The 16,534-nt window shown below is 48.0% G+C and overlaps 1 protein-coding gene and 1 pseudogene across 1 annotated transcript; one reads left to right on the forward strand and one right to left on the reverse strand.

The window, feature by feature from the left end:
• Positions 1–7,753: 7,753 nt before the first annotated feature.
• Positions 7,754–8,544, reverse strand: RHOB (ras homolog family member B). Its single transcript, XM_088519628.1, has one exon. It carries the CDS (start codon positions 8,371–8,373, stop codon positions 7,783–7,785), a length of 591 nt encoding a protein of 196 aa, XP_088375754.1. The 5' UTR covers positions 8,374–8,544; the 3' UTR covers positions 7,754–7,782.
• Positions 8,545–12,078: 3,534 nt separating this feature from the next.
• LOC104572882 (ras-like GTP-binding protein rhoA) lies at positions 12,079–15,343 on the forward strand (annotated as a pseudogene).
• The last annotated feature ends 1,191 nt before the right edge of the window (positions 15,344–16,534 follow it).

The following is a 16,534-nucleotide window of genomic DNA, read 5'->3' on the forward strand; positions in this document are numbered from 1 at the left end:
GCAGCAGCCCCGTGCCTGCCACCCAGCACAGCCCATGAGCAGCTCTCCGCGAGCTGCCGGGGATGCGCAGCAAGGGAACGGCAGCTCCTGTGCAGCGTCCGTGAGGGTTTGTGTGCACGTTGGTTTAGGGGCAAACGAGAAAACGAGGAAAGGGCCTTCCCTGGGCATTTCCGCAGGGGTGCGTAGGGGAATGCAGGTCCCTAGACTTGCCGGATACCTGCACTGAGCTCAACGGCCAGACTTCAACTCTGTTGAAGTGGTTATGTTCCCCACTTTCTCATGACCACATGGAAGGAATCTCTATCATCAGGCTTATTTCTTCACTTAGCATATGGCACACAGATTTTCTGAAATTTTTGTTTCAAATACACGCTTGCACTAAGTACTGGGAAAAAGTGTTTGAAACCAATGTTTCATACTGCACACTACCACTTTAGCTATGTTGGTCTAAGGATGCAAGTCAGGCTACGTATGGGCAGCAGGTTAGTGGGATTTTATTAAAACCAGTGCTAGGGCTGAAAAAAACAAAGAAGCTTCCCCGCACCAAGGCCCTTTTCAAGCCTGGAATAGAGGCAGCAATCTTCAAAGCTAAATATAGGTTGACAACAGTTGCTTTAAATTTAACACGACAGTGTTAGTCAATGAGAGCACTGCAGAGGTGAGGTCGCTGGTGTGTGGGAACCAAGGCAGGAGACCAAGCATTAGTCGCACCTTTGCTAAATTCCAAATTGCAAGATAAATATTATAGTTTACTCCCCTTCTTATCATTTTACATAGATATCTGTCTCTTGGTCTTGCCACCATCTCAGTCTAGTTTATCCTTGGGAATGTTTGGAGTGAAAAGCTGGAATCATCACACATACAAAATGTCTCCAGCTTTCTTTTTGTTCCTAGCTGAAAGACTCCTCGTTCTGGGAACACTGGGATAAAATGCAAGTATTGGAGTGTGAAAACTCTGAAAAATGTTCCAGCCCTTCACCTCAGTGTGGGGATACAGGTTGGTACGAGGATGTTTTGACATAAGCCCTCCCACATTGGGTCTCCTTGCTCCTCTAGATGATAGTAACTTCAGTGTCTCTCCCCCAAAACGTCAGAGGAAAATGAGAGTGTACGGGGACATGGTCAGTTTTAGCCCTGAAGCATAAAGAATATGTTCAGCTGCCAGAGTGGGTGTATAACTTTTATCACTAACATAAGTTACACTTGCACAGCAAACAGTGATGATCCTTTGTATCTTCAGGACCGATGAGGCTGAAGATGCAAACTGTCCATTTACTCCTACGAGAACCTCAAATGCAACAGGATGGATTTTCTTCTCTGTTTTTTACCCAGATAGCGTGCCTACATCTAGCTATCCATGCTGCTATGAAAACCTGTGTTCTAAAACTCACTCTGTTTTCACTGAAGGAGAAAATTGGATATCCCGGAAAAGGTCAGACTGGTGACATCAAATCTCAGAAGAGTCTGCAAAACAAGACCTGATTCTGCATTCCTGCCTTGTTCTGATGAGGTCAGTGGGAATAGCCCCATGGCAAGGAGTATAGGGTCAAACCTCATTGTATGTGAGGAAAGAAAAACCCACTGCACAAAAGCCTGGCGCCAGGAGAAAAGGCTCTTCCAGGGCCTCCGCCTGCCAGCGCCTCCCGCGCTCCCTCCGGCCTCCTGGAGACCCCAGTGTGTTTCCAAAGGCTGCCACAGCCCCTCCTTGTCCCCGGGAGCTGGGAGAGGAGGGGACATTATCATGCAAATGAGCCCACCAGGAAACCCACTTTGTTTCCAAATTCTTCTCTCCAGCACTGCCACACTGAGCTTTGAATGCAGGAGAGGATGAATGCCATAAAAGCAACGGAATTAAGCATTTAGTGCTAAATCCCACCCATTGGTGCCCTTTATTTGGTACCAGGATTTAGCACACACAAGTTAGCAACATTCAAGTTAGCAAGCTATGTTTAAAAGTGCATACATATATTTATTACATGCCATAGGCACCAATCTAATATTCTTACTGCTATGCCACTACAGTTCAGCATGGATATCACATCAGGGCCCACGGTTCTAACCACCATTCTTTCATCCCACCCTTCATCACCAGTTCAATATTTCATTCATGGAAAAGCAGCAGATATTCTTGCACTTATTACTATTACAGCAGATTGAATTTTCTGCTGAATTATCCATGAATAATAAACTGCTGACACAAATGGGCACCTGCTAAAAGTAGCCACAAAGCATCTCATTGCCTGGATCCTGTGAAAAGCTGAAGAAGGTCTTTCTTTCTGGGGAGTGTGAAATGGTCCAGCCACAAAACTTAATGTATCTGACTGCTGCTTATCACAGACTCTGGCTTACCATTGGTGCTGCAAGTAAGTCTGTAGATAACTTCTCCTCTCAACATGAACTCTGAAAATCTAGGGGAAGGAAAACTCCATCCTCTAGTTATGCCCCCTGATGCAGAAAAAAAAATGGCCATTCATTACATCAGGCTACACGAACCAAGTTCTTAGAGATGTTTCTCTGGTCATACAGGTATATATACATCTCCTCATACCCTAGGCCTGATGATGCTGTGTGTCCATCCTTGCCCCAGGCCTGGTGTCAGTGCTGGCACTTGATGAGTCCCAGCAGTGGTAGGACCCGCTCAGTCAAATGTGGGGCTGCTGCCTACCCAGGGTGTGGGGACAACTGCCCTACACAGCTACGTATCAGGTAAGGCTCGAGGCAACGAGTGCCGCCCTCCTCGTGGCTGCCCTGTGGTGTTCCCTGTGGGAACAGACCAGCACGTCAACGGCTCTGGGCGAGGTGAGCAGGCAGTGGTGACAGCAGGGCCCTGCTCACACGTCTTGCCCTTGACCAGAGGGCAGAGCCCTTCCTGGGCAGTGGGGAATTGTCCTCTGCTGGTGCCCATCCTGTTTCTGCCTGCTGGCTCTAAAGGGACCTTGGGCTGTTAGCTTATAAGGGACACCTAACTTGGAGAGGGATGAAGTTAGTGCAGATCCTTCCCTCCCTCAGACTCCGCACCTGAAGATGTCCACGAGGTGCTTCCTTGGGTGTCTGTCCTGGTTTCAAAGAGACTCCTCCAGAAACTCCTAAACCTTTCTCCAGAATGTTTCCTTGAAGAAGCTTGAGCTTCCTCCACCATTTCTGCTGGCTGCCGAAACAGTGAAGGAGATCTGAATCCCTGGCCTAGAGCAAGTATCTCCACACACAGACCAGATGAAGCAGACTGGGGAAAACTTTTCCAGACTGGTTGGGAGCAAACAACTTGTCTGAGACAGAGCTTTTGAAGTTAACTCACTAGACTATTTTTTTTAATTTCTATTCATGAATACTGTTACGGAGTCAGCAATAACAGGAAATAACTAGATTCTCTAGTGCTACACTAAAGCCGAAAGATGAAACTGAATCCCTTTCGCTTTCTATAGTCAAGGAATAAAATCCCTGAGTGACTTACGGTTGATGACAGTGATACTAGTAAAATACTCATTGATTTCCTCAAAATACTTCCTTCTCTTCCAGAACACTATTCAGTCTTTACCGAATTGCCAAACAGAATTGCAACCTAGTCAAGGCAAATGGAGCTACATTATCACTGCAAAAACTCAAAGCCATATAAGAAGACATTCCTTCAAATTCTGCTCTTGCTTACACTCATGCAACTGTAGTATATGTAGTTACATGCCAATAAGAAAAAAATGGCAAAAAAATGCAGTTTCATTTTAGTGCATAACAAGTAAATTACTACTAGTGATCTTTATTGACTTCCAGTGAAAGATAGTTTGTCTTTTTTTTTTTTTGGCCTACAGTTCTGAAAATGCATTTTAAACAGAAAGTCTCCACTTGGTCATGTAAGGACTACTTGCAACTTCCTTTGCTGCTTCTCCCAAAGGGGAGAGGAAGGTACTGCCCTTCCCTGAGGAACTTAATTTTTAGTCCACTCCTAGAGATACTTTTGCACTGCCAGAGGATCCAAATGGATCTTGGTAAGAGTGTGCAAGTGCTCTCCTCACTTGAATGGAGAACAACTGAGATGAAGGGGCCTTTGGATACGGCTTTTCTGCACTTCCCGGCCATAGCACCTAAGGATGGGCTGGCGACGTCTCCTCGGCAAACTGCCCCAGTGGAGCTCAAGCTCCACCAGCAGAATCACCCCTTCGTGGAGCCTCAACATGTTCCTCAAGACAACACGGGAAAGTGCAGACTTAACTTGACTGGAGACATCTCTGCAGGCATGAGGACACGGCAGAGAAGGTCTCTGAGTGTCCCGTCATGTACAGGGGTGTAGGATACATCAGATAAGCTGGAGGATCTGAGGAAGACAAGCAAAGGCAGGATGATGTCCCCCCTGCCACAGCAGTGATGTTAATGACTGAGTGCAGTATGCAGCACAGGGCAGAACAAATTACAGCCCGTTCCCACCATCTGACCTGAAGGGAGGACTCCCACGCGGAGATCTCGCTCTGTAGGCTTATTCATGACTTCACAAGTAGTAAAGAAAAGTCACGCTCAGTTGAAACTGAAACATGCTTTCTTACAGCATGGGCCAGATACTCTAGCTCCAGTTTGGATGAAAGTCCAATTTGAAATAACGAATGTAATTACTTCGTAAGCATCTTAGTGGAAAATATCGATAGAGCTAATTATACAGAGATGCAATGCTAACTCATTTCTCTGTATTTAAAATATAAATACAAGTGCATTTGCTTTTAGGATTTTGTGCAGCTTAGTTCCTTCTGGACAATCTCAACAAATTTGTGTGTTTGGCAGCTATCACAATCAACTTAAAGAAAAAGTTTCCCTTTATGATTTTATTCTCATTGATCAATATTGTATGAAAAAAGTGTTATGCTGCATAGAATTGGGCTTTCGAATGCCTGTAAGTCCGGAGTGTTTCGCAAAGGCCTTTAAACTTAAAAAACATGGATATTTTTTTCTCAAACAAGTGATTTGTGGATTCTCAAACTGAGGCTGAGAAGTTCACCTTTTTAGTATCAGGAAAATGTGATATCCTTGGAGACAGATAGCCAAAACATGGTGCTTGGATATCTTTAAAAAATCCTTTCAAAATATCTGAATGAAACCCCCATTATGTTTCATTAAGGATTATATGAAAAAACAAAATACACTCATGTTGTGTATTCAAAGTCCTAAAATGCAAACCAGGCTTTTCCATAACATTTATGATTGGCTTTCCAAATGCAGAACAGTGAGCTCACAACCTATTTGGTGGTGTGTAGGAGACGCCCTACGAGCTTCAGTGCGAGCCTGTGATTGCACAGAGCAGGAAGAGTTGAATGTGGCTTGTTTGCCTCGATATTGGTTGATGTTTCAGAACAACTCAGCACATCCTAGCGAATATTCATGCACTAGATAAACAAAAGGCTGGGTTATTTCCCACACCTTGGCAAAAGGAGTCAAGAGGATTTGCAAAATTGCAAAACTGTCCTGAGGAGACCCTCAGGCAAAGCTCTAATGCAAGAAGATTTCTCTTGTGGGTATTTAAGAGAGTTTTTCTGAAACAAAGGGAGACCTCAGCACCGGCTTCACTGTTAAACAAAAGTCCGTGTCATTTATTTTCTACCAGACTGAGTAGACTGGTAGATTGGTAAAAGTCAGCAGACTTCTTCCTAATCCCTGAGATTCTCCCTAAAAAATGAGAATGTAAATTATTTGCCGTAAGTTGCAGGTGGGCATCGCGGTGCTCCCCATACACAATGCGAAAGCGCCGTAGGAAACGGTTCACACTGACACGTGGCACCGGTGAAACGTCGCTGGCTGCTCTGAGAGGAGGCAGAGCCAGCTCTGCTCGCTGGTGTCGCCCGGTGCCTCCCTTCCCCCGAAGCCGCCCGTGCTGCAGGTGCCTCCACCGCTGCCCACAGGGACCCCACGGCACCACCCCACACGCAGAAGCCAGTGCAGCAACACCCCGAGCTCAGGGAACGAAGCCAACGCCTCGGAGCGCCGCGGCGGCCAAGGACCAAGGGATGTAACATGGAGGGGACTGCCCAACATGGGAAGAACGCGAATTTCTTTCACTACCTTGGGAAGTGACAAGGCCACAGTTTGACAATCTAGCTATGTGTCTTGGGAGGCTGATGCAGTGTAGGCCAAAGCTCAACTTCCTGTTTCACAAGCCAAAGCAGTCTGTCCGCGAGGCCTGGCATGGAGAATAAAATAAGAGGTTGCTTTGCTGAAAACATATTTTCCTTGAAAATGAGTCCAACAGCGCCTGCAATTTCAGTTCTCTGCACTGGTTTGTTATTACATAAGTCACTGCCCTCCCTCCAAAAAAACTGAGACCACCAAAAAGCCGAGACGGGTGCCCAAGGGACCCAAGCTGCACCGGGGAGAGCTGCAGCCACCCCACAGCCCCCGGCTCGGACACGAGAGCCAGGGAGCCCCATGGTTTTTGTCCCCCTGCAGAGGGGACTGGTTCCCCCCAAGGGAAAAATAAGCCCCTAGGTCCTCCGGGAGGTGCCTGTCCTGCTCCCACACCCTTGGGATACCCTTCGCCAGTCAAGTCCATTAAACCAGAACAACGCGCTCATAGACATCAGCATAGAGTCTTTTAATACTTTACATAAAAAACCTGCATACACAGTTCATAGTTTTATGTAAACATCATATACATTTCATTGCTTTTGCCATGTCAGTCTATTAAAAACAGAAAACAGTCTCAGTACCACTGTTGGGGGAAGAAGGGAAGAAAAGTAAACAAACACAAATGGATACAATTGTTCTCTGACCCAGAGAAACACAAGATTATTTTCACGCAGGTTTGTTACCCTGTGAAAATAAGTTTTAAATAAACCTAAATACTTTAAAACTGCCCTTTAGTATTAAAGTTTGATGTACTCAATGCTGGAGGACCAGTGCTTTCACCCATTATTTTCCCTCAACATTAAAAAAAAAAGATACAGTGGTTTTATTTCCTCTATGTTAAACAAAAATCCATTTACAACCCAGAGCCAAAAGAGGTTACTGAGTACAGCGTTTGCAATGCTACAGTGTTGTATGCAGATGACAAGTGCATTGAGTATTTAATTTAGAAAAAAAAAACCCAACTTGTGCAAAGTAATTTCTTTTGAAAGTAAACTCTTAAATAAACCCATATCAACATTTAGGCAGAAGACAACATTGAATGAAGGCGCAGGCACCAAGATCATAGTGTATGGCAACGTCGCCCCCTCCCCCCTGCGCATCCTGCCCAGCCCGTGGTGACGAGGAGGATGTCCAGCAAGGAGGATGAAGCAGTCCAGCCTCTGGCTTTCCCGCCAGGCCACTCGTGCGGCTGGCGTTAGTCCACGGCTCCCGTTATCAGCAGGCACCAGCCCCTCTGGGCGCGCTCCCCGCGCAAGGCAAGTCCCAGCTGGGCACCCCCTCCCCACCTCCGTTCAACGAAAGCACCCCCTGCCCTACCCCGGTTTGCACAAGACAGAAAAGTCAGATATATACACACGGCTGGGGCGGCCCAGCCCGGCTGCGGGGCACGGCGCGGGCTCCGCGCTCAGGGAGGCGGATGCTGCGGCGACCCCCAACTCGGCTCTCCCAGCTGGCCTGGGGATGTCTCAGGAGAGCGGGGCCGGCGCACGGAAGTCCCTGGGAGCAGCCTGGTCCCTCTGTGCCGGGGAGGAGGCCGTGCGGGAGCCACAGGCGGCAGGAGGGTCAGGCGCAGGGCGAGCGCAGGGCTCGGTGCTGGGGGAGGCGGCTCCCCGGCACCCCGCGCTCAGGGCACGCGGCCCCACGCAGCCCGGCTCCTCTGCGCCTCGGGCAGCCCCGGCGCCCCTATAGCACTTTGCAGCAGTTGATGCAGCCGTTCTGGGTGCCGTAGCGCTTCTGCAAGGCCGCACGCGTGGCCGTCTCGAAGACCTCGCGGACGCCCTCCTTGGTCTTGGCCGAGCACTCCAGGTAGTCGTAGGCCTGGATGCGGATGGCCATGGCACGGCCGTCCTCGGTGCGCACAGGCTCCTGCTTCATGCGGGCCAGCTCGTTGCGCACGTGCTCATCGTTGCGCAGGTCCTTCTTGTTGGCCACCAGGATGATGGGGACGTTGGGGCAGAAGTGCTTGACTTCAGGCACCCACTTCTCCGGGATGTTCTCCAGCGAGTCCGGGCTGTCCACAGAGAAGCACATGAGGATCACGTCGGTGTCAGGGTAGGAGAGGGGGCGCAGGCGGTCGTAGTCCTCCTGGCCAGCCGTGTCCCAGAGGGCCAGCTCCACCTGCTTGCCGTCCACCTCGATGTCGGCCACGTAGTTCTCGAAGACGGTGGGCACATACACCTCGGGGAACTCGTCCTTGCTGAAGACGATGAGGAGGCACGTCTTGCCGCACGCGCCATCCCCCACCACCACCAGCTTCTTGCGGATGGCGGCCATGGCCAGGCTCGCCAAGCTCGCCTTGTTGTGCAGCAGGCCGATGGCAGCGCCCTCCTCCCCGCGCCCGCCGCCTCCCTCCGCCTTGTCGCGGGGCACCGTGGCGAGCCGGCGCCCGTGCGGGCAGGCGCGCGGCCCCCGCTCTCCCGCGGCGTCTGCACGGCGGGTCGGGGGGCAACCAGCGGCGGCCCGGCCCGCTGCGGCCCCGGGGACGTCGCTGAGGGGCGTCGCTTCAGCCCGCGCTGCTGTCGCTCTTGTCGCCGGAGCCCCCGAGCCCGCGCTGCCGCCACTGCCGCAAGCTGCGCCCGGCGCCGCTATTTAAAGGCGCCGGCCACTTTCTTAATATAGCCAGCCAATGGGAGCGGAGCGGGTGAGGTCATCGCCGGCGGGGAGCGCCGCCATTGGCGGAGCGCGGAGGGCGGGGCCGGGGGGAGCGCAGAGGCCCGCGCGGCGCCCGGCTCGCGGCGCCGGGCGGGGGGAGGGCGGGCGCCCGTGTGAGGCGGCGGCGGCTGCTCGGGCCGGGGCCGCCGTGTGGGGCGGAGGAGCCGGGGGCTGAGGGCGGGTTCGGGTTACGGAGCCGGGTTGTGGGGCGGCCGGGGCCGGAGGGTGTTCGGAGGCCGGGGCAGATCCCTGCCGTATGGCCGGTGGCTCCCGGACCGGGACCGCAGGGTCCGGGCTGAGCGGGGAGGAAGCGGGAACGGGAGCAGCGCTGCCGCCCAGATCCAGGTTTTAAAGCCCAAGCAAGCAGGACGGGGATTGTTTCAGGCGATTGGATAAAACAAAAGCATTCCCCGGGTATTACTGAAATAAAAAAAGAAAAGAAAAATCACAGTGCTCAGCTGCTTCCGTTCCGAGGAAGGAATTCATCGTGTTTTGAGGCTGTCTCCTGCCAGCTTTATGGCCAAAAGGGACCTGAGGAATCATAAGCCGGGAGAAGCCGCCGGCGTGAACTGAGATGCCCTCGTAGTCTCAATTCACAGAGATAACAGAAGTTGCAGTAATAAAAAAGAAAAAAAGAAACGCGGAAAATAAACGAGTGCAGAAAGCAGGCGTTTCACATTGCTCCGAGGATAGGGTGTAGGGACCTTGCTGTGAACATAGGGCTCAGGCGGACGGTGCTGGGTCTTGCTCTGACTGTCCGGTCGCTGCTGCCCGGCTGTCGCCCGAAGAAGCTTTTCATCCGCAAAGGCCGTTCCCTGCGATGCCGCGGGGCGGCTCGGGACGGCACCCAGGGTGTCCCCTCCTGCTTGCCAGCGGAGGCATTAGGGAATGGAACAAAAATAATTTGGCCAGTGTGATTCCATCTGCATAAGGAAAGAAAAAAAAAAAAGGGCACTTAAAGATCAAATGAGCAGTCTGGCAGGTTGCTTTCAGTTTACTGCTGCAAAAGTGTATTGTCAGGAAGGCAAATAAGTGGTTATGGTTCACTTAATCCTCACAGTGAAATATAATTCATCTTCCACTAGGCTTTTTCTAATTCCCCTTTCGCCCTGTCAGGGAACATGTCTGTGGTTGGTGATGGATTTGATGACTGTGATGATCGGCTCCATCTCTAATGTACAAGGTAGTTTTATAGCCTGATTTTACCTTGATTTGTGTGCATTTGTGCAGTAGCTTTCACATGAAAGATTCCAACCATGCACATGTGCACTTTGCATTTTTAAGAAAAAAAAAAAAAAAAACAATTTTCAGGCTGTGGATTTGAATGTGGATTTTGTGGATTTGAAATGTGCAAGTGGATATCCCAAGTTCAGGCTGACATTTGACAAAACAAGCAACTGAAAATGCAGTCACATGCATGGATGTTATCCAGCACCTCTGACCTTTTCCTGGGTTAGATTTCTAACCCGTGTTGGCCCTTCATATTTATGGTCACCACTCACAATTTTAAATTCTTCACGAGCTAGAAGTGAGCTATGTGAAAAGGAGATTTTCCCCAGGCTTGTTCTTATGGTGGCAGAGTTACAGCTTGTAGCTGTTTTCTCTATAAGTATAAATAGGCATGTAAACCCTTTTGCAAAGGCAAATAGAGCTATTTTGCTGTATAATATCAATCTTCTAAATATATTTGCCACTTTTCTTGAAGCTCTTCAAAAATATTAAAATGATGGATTTTACGTTGGAGTTCAGCGCCACCTTGTGGCGTGAATGCCCATGTTCCTCATGAGTCAAAAACATGAAACCTGTCTAGGGGGTCAAGGGGAAAAGCTGTAAGTATCTTACAGGTGATGATGGATGTTGTTTAAATACTTTTTTTTTTAATGCTATTTAATCTGGATTTTGGAGAGATGCACAGCGCACTCGTTCCAGAGCGCCCAGCTGTTTTGCCCACCCGGCCACTGTTGGCATCACATGCAGGAACTGAGCAGCGAGCGCCCACTCACGCTCTCAAGCTCTCTTAGACTCCAAAATAGGGAGGCCTCATCTAAACCACACACTGGGGATCATCTCTGGTCCCAGCTTCCCAACTAGGCTCAGAAAATTAATAGCAAAGCTTCGGCGGGCCTGAGTCCAACCCGTGCCAGGAGTCTTGGCAGTGCAGATGTAGTGCCAGGACCCAGCTATGGCCTAAGGGATACTGGGATATGGCCTAAGGGATAAAATAACTAATTTGCTATTTTAGGCGGGTCTGCAGTTACTCTGAAGCCCATAGACCTGATATTTCATCTCTCCCTTTTCAAGAAAGACTTCAGCAAAGTCCATGCAGGGCCTTGACCTAGCAATTGGAAATGTCTCCACTGGCTTTGCATGGGGCGACCCAGTCCTGTGACTCACTCATACCGAATCCCACTCACTCCACTGTCCCAGGACACACTCCAGAAGTGGTTCCTACTGGCAGCATCAAAGGCACTACATTTACCATGCATTTAAACCTGAATGTGTAATGCACGTGGTGCTTGGTGTTGACCTGGGCTTCAGACATATTGGAAGTTTGCCACATGCTGCCTTTCTCCTGCAGTGGATTTAGCCCATAAATATTATCTGAAAGCCGCAACATGAATCCCCACAGCCTGATTTTTTTACTGAAGTTACAGGAAGCCATAATGTGGTATCTGCACTGAGCCAGCTAACTCCAAGTAAGGAGACCTCTAGTTCATATTATCTTTTTGGTTATCTATGCTTCTCCTTTCTGGAATATCCTTTCTTCCGATCATACTCAAAGGCATGAGGTGAGCCAATCTGAGGGACAGTGAAAATCAAGAGAGGAACTGTGCAGGGGAATCCTTTTCTCCTCCTGCTTAGACCAATGCTTCAAGGAAAACGAAAATCTGGTCAGAATCCCAGTCTGTGAGTGCAGCAGAAAGGGAAGCTGCTGCAAGGCGAGCACAGCGAATACTGCGGGGTGGAAGTGCTTAAACTTCTTTCTCATAGTAGTAACTAGGAGCAGACGTGGAAAATCTGGAAAGAAAAAAATGAAACTAGGCTCTGGGTTGAGGAATCCTTCTCTTCTCTCTAGGCGATTTTGTATGTGCCTGATGCTGTATGCAGTGTGGTCTGGAAGGGACATGGGAGAATAGCCAGCTCACATATTTTAGGGCCAAATTTGAGCCTATGTTGTGATTTTTACATACCCTGCTCAAATTTACATGATATGCTAAATTATTCTTCTTAAGCAAGCTGGAAATTCACTTCCAGTAATCCCCAAATGTAAACTCTCTGACCAGAGAATATATTAGTTATGCTGCACCACATGTATCTGCACGATCGATGAGGGAGGCAAGTATGAAGCAGGAGTAAGGAGGCATTGCTTCTTCGCTTTCACTGCTTGCGCTCGTGGTCTTGAGATAAAATCTCAGCCTTTTGTTTTTCACATGATTTAATCCAACTGACATTTTTTGCTCAAGAAGACAATTCCATTGCAATTACTGGAGATGGTTTCCAGATCATATGCCCCCTTGCTCTTTTTCCTAAGCAGATTTTGTAAAGGGCACGTCTGTAACTCAGATAATTTGTGCTCAAGCATAAATCTGTACCAAGAGCATGAAAGCCCAGCAGGGAGTGTAATCTCTGCCTATTCTGTCAGTAAGTAGAGGAGTGAGTACGCGGCCCGCTGCGGCACCGCGTGCTGAGGGCGCCGTGTGTGCCAGCCCTGGCAAACCGAGTCCCTCGTGCTGACTGGTGCTGCAGCGCTAGCAACAGGCATCCTGCAGCTCTCCCCGGGCCTCGTGCAGGCAAAGCCTCTTAGTGAAGTAAGGAAAGCAGGAGGCAGCTAAGCATGAGCAGTTCACAGGCTGGTGCTGGAAAAGCTCTGAGTGGCTGCGGGAGGACGGGCAGACGCGATAAGTGCCCTGCTCTCCAGGCTGAGAAGAACTTCTGGCACGTAGAAGAATCAGAGCACTTGCTGCACACAATGGCAAGCTCATTGCTTTCCAGCGCCCCTAAATAAAAAAGTAGAATTTAATTCTCAGATCCTCTTGTCATCAGTGCTCTGGCCTAATCTACCTAGAAACTGCAATGCCAAGGTTCAAAAAAGCGAGGGGAAAGGCCCGTGTAGTTTTGAAGCAGAGGTTCAGGCTAAGTACAGCACCAGTGAAAGCACATGCCGAACAAGACGTACCTTTATGATCTTAGGGGACTCACTGGCATTACTCTGCCCGAGAATAGGTGAAGCAAGGCAGAATCTAAAGACTTACTTTCTCAAGTTATTATAAAATTTGGGCTTCAGTGGTCAGAATATCAGAGGTATACTTGAGTAGTTTTCTGGAAATTTGGTGTGGCAAAGGAAAATTAGACCACCATAGAAAACTAAAGTGCCCTCAGGCCTCCAACTCACTCCAAATAAAGAAAAAGTAAGATATTACGTTCTCCATCTTTGGGCTAAAACCTTAATCTCCAATGAAGAACTCTTCAGTGCTGTATTAAAAAAATTGATAGACTGTGTGTAGACTTGTGTAGTCATAACTACAGGCCAGCAGTGAAGTATCTACGTCACCATTTATGCCTTTGTAATCACTTCTCTCTGCAGAGATACCAAATTAAGCTACCTCGGCTCCCTTTTTGCATAGTTTTTAGAGCATGTGAACACCCTGAAGTCTTTGTCTATCAGGGAAACTGAGACAGAGGAAAAGGAATGACTTGTCCAGTGCCAGCAGGATAACAGGGAATTCGATCTTCACCTCTTAAGTCCAAGATGGTTCGCACTACTCTTTAACTTGAACACTGGACGGTTCTTTCTCTATAGATTGTTGCCTTGATAGATTTCATTTCACTTCTACAAAGGTGATGAAACACTGAAGTAGGTTTCCCAGAGGCATTCCCAGATTCATTTCTCTAAGATGCCTCAGCAGATCTGGAAAGGAGTATCCTGCAGGTCTGCCTGGCAGGACTTCAATCTACATCTGCTTTACTCTCTAGTCCTCAGCCCTCTGCACAAAACCAGTTTGCCACACCGCGTGCTGAAGTACTCAGGATGAAACTTTAGGTCTTTTTTTTAATAGCAGTGGGGATTTTCTAAAGCAAATGTGCTGTGATTCATCGATGGGTTGTGTAACTTGCACTTTATTGTCAGCAAAGTGGGTTTCTTTTAAGAGGCATGATCTCATCCAGTTCTCTTTGCGGATTGGTTGGCTAAATTTAGAAACATCAGCCTATGCCTTTAAATGCAATGTTCCTCATAATGCTTTGTAAAGTGGTGGTGAGTCTCTAGATAGGCCAACTGTGACCTATGGAAACTGAAGTGGTAACAAGATTGGAAGAACCCAGTCAAATACTGAAAATCAAGAAAGGAAGGTTGGTGCTGGAAATTACTGACTTGTAATCAAACTTTTGTTTTATATAAAATAACAATGAATATATGAAGAGAGAGATCATTTTCTTAATCTGACATGAAAACAGATCTATGAGCTAAAGCAGCATGGATTTACAAAGGATAGCTGTTGCCATTGGTAGAATTTCACTGGTAGACCAGGGTGGGAAAAATGTAGGCAATAAAACCTATTTGGATAGTTGTTCCATACAGTGTTTTATATTCCATCTCCCTTACAAAATTAACTCATTCAATCTAGAAAATGAAATCTGCTGTGAACTGAACACTGACCATAGTGCATGAGATGATAAAATAGAAGCATAGGACACTGCAGGAATCTTGGTTACATCCAGACTTGTTTTTATCTTGAATTTTTGAAGCATAAAAATAATCAAGAGCAAGCTAGTCACAGTTTCAGAACATTCTGATCACATTCAGAACATTTCAGGAACTGAAGGGCAAAAAAAGGGGAAGACAGGTAATGCAGAAGTATGGAGAGAAAAGATGAAAGAACCGTAATAACTCCAATATGAAGTAACGAGAAGAAAATAATTATTCCATTCTCTTCTCCTCTTCACAAAAACCAAAACCAAACAACCGAACAAAAAAGGCAATATATTGATTCGTTTTGTACTTCAAGCTGGTTCTCAAGGCTTGGCTGCTCTGAGGAGAAAGCTGGCTGTTGCTGGAGGTGACTGCCGTGGTAAGATGTGCCTCTTCTTTGCTCCGCACCACAAACAGCTTCCAAAATGCTGTGAGCCAGCTGTGTTTGACACTCACACACTGACGCACAGGTAGAGCGGAAGGACATGAAGCTAAATCTCTTTGACGTTGCAGGCACAGATGAAGCCAGTTCCAAAATCTCTGCTCGTTTTCCTATGAGAATACAGACATTTTAATGTGCTCTTCTGTGGACAGGCTAGACTCACTGCAAGACATCCTTGATATTTGGGTTCAGAAATCCAACTCTTCTGCTCCACAGAACTTATTATTCTGGTGGCTACGAGGACAGAGCTAAGGGATGATGACTGTGTCAAGAAGCAACTGGCCACCTCAGGCGGAGAGCCAGGAAAAGCTTTGGCTGCCAGCATGGGGCATAGGCTTCCCTGGAGTGCTCTGCCAAGACAAAAGAAGGTGTTGATACAGCCTTGCAGGTTATTAGCCAATGTGTGTTACATGAGAAGAGGGAGTAGAAAGAGGCATCATAGGTTCTGCCAAATTTTGTAAGAAAGAGGAGTGAATATTATTTTGCTGTTGAATTTCATGCTGTGGAAAGTTGGTAGATTTCTTCTTCTGTTCTGTGGATACTTCGGGGGCTAGTCTTGAAGAGACAGAAGGGAAAAAATCCCATATCTGGCTGACAGAAAATCTGAAAATCCATCTTGACAGATGGAAATGGCCAAACTATGTTCTTCCAGTGAGGTCCTTCAATCAAGAGATATGCGTGTACATGGACTAGAGCAGAAACTAGAGCAGCACCGCTGGGACGCTCACAAGAACACGGAGCTGAGTGAGGCTAAGCTCAACTCTCTGCTAGCGAAGCTCACGGGGAAGCAGCTGTGGTGATGAGATTTCCTCATGCTCTGACTACTTCGATATACTTCCTTCAGGGATGTCCTGGGAAAAGGAGTCTCCGTGCAGGTATGCAGTAATCCACTGTGGGTTTGTGACTGGCAGAACAGGTCTGACTTTCTCCAAGACTCATTCCCAGAACCGGCCTGGACTTGGAGCCATAGGTTCATTAGGGATGTGCTTACAGAGTGCAATAAAGGCTGTGTTGTCTCCACCTCTTCTTCCAGCACAGGGGGATAAACTGAGTTAAAACAGCCTAGCTCTGAGTTAGGATAATCTACTTTTGATAGAAACTATTTTGATTTCCTACCTACAAGATGAGAGAAGTTTTGAGGACTGGTAAAAAAGACTTCAAATTGTAAGCCTCTTTGTCCCTGTGCTCTAAATGTATCTTAAATCTTTCTCTCTCTTCACAGCCCTTGCGGACAAAAGAGTTGGACTAAAGGGAATGCCAACAACTCCACTTAGCTTTGCAGATCGTCTACAATCTGGAAATAGCCTGAAACAGGCTGTGGACCTAAGCAGGGAATCTCAGAAAGGCACAGAGACCGACCGAAAGGGGAAGGCTTGGGGTGCCTCTCTGCACTGCTCCGTCTCGGAAGCTGCAGCCTGACACAGCGCGACAGCCCTGAACTAGGAGAACGCTGCAGACCAGCACTTCCTTTGCTGACTTTCTCAGCAGTGGTTTCATCATGCTGGCAGCTTGGTTACAGTTTCCCAGGAAGAAATAAAATGAGAGTAAATGCAAATTTCTAACCTGATTATGCTGCCCACAGCTGTACACTTAGCAAGCTAGCTTTCCCAGATGAGAGACCTAGTAAAATGCACAAAGATATTTTCTTGCTC

Source organism: Tinamus guttatus, unplaced genomic scaffold (assembly GCF_059628265.1).
Source record: "Tinamus guttatus ecotype Peru unplaced genomic scaffold, ASM5962826v1 Tinamus_guttatus_pri_ptg000065l, whole genome shotgun sequence".
Taxonomy (NCBI): Eukaryota; Metazoa; Chordata; class Aves; order Tinamiformes; family Tinamidae; genus Tinamus; species Tinamus guttatus.